General features: G+C 42.1%; 1 protein-coding gene across 1 annotated transcript; it reads left to right on the top strand.

Annotated features, from left to right (window-relative positions):
- Positions 1–759: 759 nt before the first annotated feature.
- Positions 760–5,632, top strand: LOC129848785 (fibrous sheath-interacting protein 2-like). The gene is made up of 7 exons (XM_055915880.1): positions 760–1,319; positions 3,898–3,960; positions 4,136–4,297; positions 4,619–4,708; positions 4,914–5,032; positions 5,202–5,352; positions 5,480–5,632. Exons 1-7 carry the CDS (start codon positions 1,296–1,298, stop codon positions 5,630–5,632), a joined length of 762 nt encoding a protein of 253 aa, XP_055771855.1. The 5' UTR covers positions 760–1,295.
- The last annotated feature ends 324 nt before the right edge of the window (positions 5,633–5,956 follow it).

Below are 5,956 nucleotides of genomic sequence, written 5' to 3'. Positions count from 1 at the left end.
GAATGCTTCTGAATCAAACCAAGAAGACCAGGGCGGGGTTTGAGAAGTGGAAAATTCTTGCATTGGTTGTTAATATTGTCAATCTAAAGGCACAACCCAAATTTGAGCCAATAATAGGTAGTTGTACATGTTACTCCACAACCTTGTGAAAATGACATGTTTTCATTTTAGTCAAAAACAACTTTATCGAAGGAGTGCCTTTTGATTTGACAGCCTGCGATTTGAGATTCTTGGATCCAACGGCCGTGTCTTTGTGAGACGCAGAGTAGGTGAATGGATAATTTCTGCATGTGTGATTTCCACCGTGAAGCATGGAGGAGGAGGTGTGATGGTGTGGGTGTGCTTTGCTTTATTTAGAGTTCAAGGCACACTTAACCAGCATGGCTACCACCGCATTCTGCAGCGATACGCCAGCCCATCTGGTCTGTGTTTAGTGGGAGTGTCATTTGTTTTTCAACAGGACAATGACCTAACCCACCTCCAGGCTGTGTAAGGGCTATTTGACCAAGATGAGTGATGGAGTGATGCACCAGATGACCTGGCCTCCACAATCACCTGATCTCAACCCAATTGAGATGGTTTGAGATTAATTGGACCGCAGAGTGAAGGAAAAGCAGCCAACAATTGCTCACCATATGTGGGAACTCTTTCAAGACTGTTGGAAAAGCATTCCAGGTGAAGCTGGCTGATAGAATGCCAAGAGTGTGCAAAGCTGTTATCAAGGCAAAGGGTGGCTACTTTGAAGAATCTCAAATATAAAATATATTTTGATTTGTTTAACACTTTTTTGGTTACTACATGAATCCATATGTGTTTCATAGTTTTGATGTCTTCACTATTTTACAATGTAGAACATAGTAAAAATAAAGAAAAACCCTTGAATGAGTGGGTGCATCCAAACTTCTGACTGGTACTGTATAGTTTACACCAAAGGGTAAAATCTATATATTTTCAGCAAAATAGTGCGTCTCAGCGTCTGTGGTCTATGATTTATGCTTAATGATGTGGACTGCAAATTACACCATAATGGGGGTAGGCCTGGGCTCACAGAAATAAGAATGAATAGAATGGGCTTGGAACTCTAACCCTGGAAATTGACTGGTAAACTCATGGGTACACTGCCAACGGCTGCCTGGTATTGTGACGCAATAATTTCAATTGTAGTTTTGAATTTCTCTTCATTCTTATTTCTAAGCCAGTTTAATATTCAGTAGCATTCAAGCTTTGGCGACCTCAGATGAAGTACGATGTTTTACCGGCTCATTTTGGAGACCAACGTAGACTAGACCTGTAGCATGGACAGCGACGAGGCCCGAAAAGTAAGTCAATTTCTATCGCTATAGGCCTAGCCTTGAAATGATTGACTGTAGACCGTTTTTGTATTGATTACACTGAAAAATGTATGGAAAAGGGTGCATGTCTGAGGTTATGTGTAAATCCCCTGCTCCCAAAAAGGCTCTTACATATTCATTTTTATTTACAAATAACAAAACAATTACATGGAAGGACATTAACAGGAATAAAACCTAGTATTGACGTGGTTGTACTGTCCTAATACACCCTCACAAGGCAATTTTGATCCGCATAGATACTAATCATCTAGACCACAGGGATTGGTGGAAGTCATGCAAAACAGTTTTTTCCGCATTCATGTAAAGATGCCACTGAAGCAGACACATTGAGCACACGTTTGGCATGTCAACGCTTGTTGTACTAATAACATATGCCACCAACAAAGGGGATGGATACAATTTGGGATTTTAACTTTCCTGACCAGGACAGTCACGCAATACTGGAATATAAAAGAAAACCAGAAACCCTGAACATGTGAGTAGATATATTATTAATGAGCTAGCAATGCTGTGTGTGCGCTCATCCGGAAAACGAGTGTGCGTGGCTTTTGACAATTCAGTATGGGGTGCACGTCCAACTGACCGTCAGCTGGCTAGAGATCGTGTGTGTGGTGTAACGTTACAGATTCAAATAACCCATTGAATGTCAGAATACAACTACAAGGATTATATGAATTATAGGTATAATAGATTGAAGCTAGTATAAACTTCTGATCATCTCTTATGGGAACATGTAGCACAAATCTATTGCTTCATGCTAATGCTAGCTAGGTAGGTTTTGACCTTTTGGTAGGGGCGCGTCAGTTTTAGCTAGGTGGCTGTCACTGGCTAGAAATCGTGTGTATGGTGTACTGATTCAGAGAACCCATCAGATGAAATTTCAGAATATAAGTCATTATATGGCTAATAGATTGACGTTAGTATCAATTGCAGATATCTTATGAGAGCAGGTTGCATTGTTAGTCTATGCTCGCTAGCTAGCTTAGCTTACTAGCTAGCTAATTAATTTTGATGTCAGATCTACTTAGATAGCTGGTTCTTACCAGTGTCTGGATATCGGCGTTTCAGAGCAAGTTCAACCATCATTTCCCCCTGGGAATGCTGTGCCATGGTGTTGTATCCCTAGATTAGCAATGTATGTGTGTGTAGCTGTCAGTCAGTGTCATACAGGTTCGATTGCATCACTATCAGAATAAAATGATATGATACCAAGGTAAAACGCAGTAACTGCAGCCAAGGGCAGGTTGAAACCAAGCTAAAAAGCACTAAGTTCAGTTACTGCCATTTACCTTGGTTTCACAGTAACCTTTTGCAGTTACTGCTAATACGGCCCCCATTTTCTCCAAAACACAATACAATAGAGGCAGGAAACGTGTCCACTGACTCGCCAGACATGACCCTATGTGAACCAAGGTCCTCTACTCCACCAATTAATTCACACATAAAACGGTCAACCGAATCGTTTCTAGTCATCTCTCCTCCTTCCAGGCTTTTTCTTCTCTTGATTTTATATTGCGATTGGCAACTTTCATAAATTAGGTGCGTTACCGCCACTGACCTCGTTCGTTTTTCAGTCACCCACTTGGGTATAACCAATGAGGAGATGGCACGTGGGTACCTGCTTCTATAAACCAATGAGGAGATGGGAGAGGCAGGACTTGCAGTGCGATCTGCATCAGAAATAGAACTGACTTCTATTTTAGCCCTTTGCTATGCAGACGCTCGTTGGCGCGCCCAAGCAGTGTGGGTGCAATAATTGAATAATATAGATTTCTAAATTCATTTGGTGTAGTCAGCCTGTTAGTCGTGATAATGCTTTAAATCCATCACTGCAAATAACTTGACAGTTTCGAAATCGAATACATGTGGATCACATTTTAGGGTTGAGGTATGATTCTGTGGAAGGCTTGGCAACAGAGTGCACCTGTTGCAGCAAGCCCAGGCACAACTGGAGCTGCGCTTTATGGAGCGGGCACACCATAAATAAGCCTGTAGACTATATCAATAGGTTAAGGCTACAATATCCTTTCATAGTGTTTATATCAGTACAACAACATAGGTCTATCAGATAGCGGACGTTTGGGGGGCATAGGGCCTACCTTTTCTGGAGACACAGTTTAATCAAGTTTCAGTTATGACATCACTTGTTTACAATATTAGTCAATATGCCTACTATGTCAAAAAGTGCGGGCAAAGAAGAAGAAAATGTGAGTAGGCCTAGGATAATGCTTTGTTCGTTCTTCATATTAATATCGCTTCACATTTGTATAATTCTAAAGATGGATGATGAAAGTCTATGAGATGAATATGTAGCCTACAGAATCAGTCATCATGTAGGCCTACGGCTAGTTGACTACTTTAAGAATAGTTTAACAATGTAAATGGATCAAACAAATTTGTTTTAGATATGAGCTTGATTCAACATTTTTCATGCAAAGTGAATTGGCAAAAGGGGGAATTATTGCAAACCAAGTGACAGGGATGGGGTCTACTATCAAAACCCCACGTCTAAAAAGTTTTGTCATGATTGTCTCTGTATTTGTAGGGGTTACAGGAAGCCCCAGAGAGGACATTCCCTGTATTCTTCAGAGGAAAACTGGGGGAGAAGGTTAGTGTGATAGTATGACATTCCAAATGATCTGAGATCCTCAATTTCTTTCAAATGAAATGTTACCTAATTATATATTTTTAATGACTTCCCATTTCCAGTCCTAATTCCACAACCATTCCCACTGTAGTATCCATTGCCCTGACATTGAGGTTTGTTAAAACACAATCCACAGCTCCATCAGGAGACCCCCGGGTTTGACCTGTTGGACCCCAACATGAGAGTCATGGATGTTAGTTATAACTGCCTCCACGACAAACACCTGAAGAGTTTTTTCCGCCATCCGGAAAGGAAGAAGCGGCTGGTGAAGCAAGGCCTCATCACCTCAAATGAGAAGGCATGGCAAACCTCCTTTTTCTTTCCAAAATCTTAAAGTGACACTTATATGGAACTGAGAAAATTGGACAGGTGTAAGCAATATGATGGCTAGGTGAAATGTTTGCCATTTTGCTTAGTTTACACAAATCCAAATCTACAAGTGCATATGGTCATTGTTAGTGCAGGTTGTAAAAGAGAATGTGTTCTTAATGTCTTACCTGGTTAAATAAAGGCAAAATCAATCAATATTGGGGTAGAGGTTAGAGGTAGATTTGGGATTGGGTGTTTGTACACATGAACTTCCTCTAAAAATGGCTCTTTTGTGGCTCCTCCCTTTCAGGTGCTGTGTACGTGTAAAGAGTACAATCGCTACAGTAGCTACATCAAGTCAGTTCAGTTGCTGTGGGAGAAGCAGTGCTGTGCCCAGCAGGTTAGAGTGGTCTACTTTCTAGATGCACAATTATAAAAACACAAAAGCTATATTGTAAGACACACCTTTCCATGCGTTTTATTTCAACTGTGTATGTAACTTGCTGTCGCTCATGGATCGGGAAAGGGTTTTCTGATCACGTGACAACACCAGGAAAAACTTGTGGAAGGCAAGGGTGCAAATGAATCTCTCTCTCTCCTATCAGAAAAATCTTTTGAAGCAGTTCCTAGTCTTGCAGCAGCAAGGGGAGGTTCCTTCCCACATCTCACTGACGGATATTAGAGAATGGCTCATTGCCAAGGGTAGAAACTACTTCAAGAACACGTGAGTGTTATTAGAATCTTTTACCCAAATGTGTTAAAAAAACATAAGCAAAGGTGTGGAATCACGTTGACCTCCTATCTAGCAATAACTTAAGAAATAGATATGGTGGACAGTTTGAGTTGTAGAAAAATGAAGGTAAATCATTTTTGATGTTCCCTTGTATGTGAAGGTTTCAGAGTGAAATGGAAGAGGGGAAGAACCTTCACTTGGCCGAACTGGCTTGGGATGTGAAACGACGCCTCAGGCTTGAGGAGCTGGAAAGAGAAGTGTGCAGGGAGCTGCGCCTGGAGCGCCGAATCCGCTGGTCGGTGATTGGACAGGTAAGGATGGAACAGCGGCACTCCTAGGGCTGATATCAACTCATAGTTGCTTAAGCAGCAGTAGGACCTCAGTGTTTCTGTTGGTATCTTCATCCATTTGCCTCTCTCTCTCACCCGTCTCTCTTAGCCTGGTAGCCAGATGGGAGATTGGAGACCCCTGGGCATGGAGACACACACACCTCTGGTAATGGACTCTCCCTTCAAACACTCCACCTCCTCGATGGACACTCTTTCCAGTCAGATCTCGACTAAGAACCTCGAGGTTGCTAGGCTAATATAATGTATTGATCTCATAAATGTATTTCCAATGCGGAGGTAACGTCTGGGGAATCGGACAGGTCCCGAAGGACAGAAACCACCATGTCCATTGCCACATCAGAGAGAGTGGTGGTTGGGGATGACACAGGTGATGCAAAGTCCTCTGAGGGAAGTTCATACCCATGAAGCAGCTTGGTGATCAGGTCTACAACCACCTCTGGTGTGGAATGTAGACTGGGAGAGTCGTTGGCGGAGGTCTCAATCATACAGGATTCAATTTCACTCAAAGCCCTTCTGACCATGATGTTTGTCTCTGAGTCATCGGGTACATGGTTCTCTTTGAGAG

Source organism: Salvelinus fontinalis, unplaced genomic scaffold, assembly GCF_029448725.1.
Source record: "Salvelinus fontinalis isolate EN_2023a unplaced genomic scaffold, ASM2944872v1 scaffold_1174, whole genome shotgun sequence".
In the NCBI taxonomy this organism is placed as follows: domain Eukaryota; kingdom Metazoa; phylum Chordata; class Actinopteri; order Salmoniformes; family Salmonidae; genus Salvelinus; species Salvelinus fontinalis.
The sequence above is the reverse complement of the archived record's forward strand: the minus strand, read 5'-3'. Positions and strand labels throughout refer to the sequence as shown.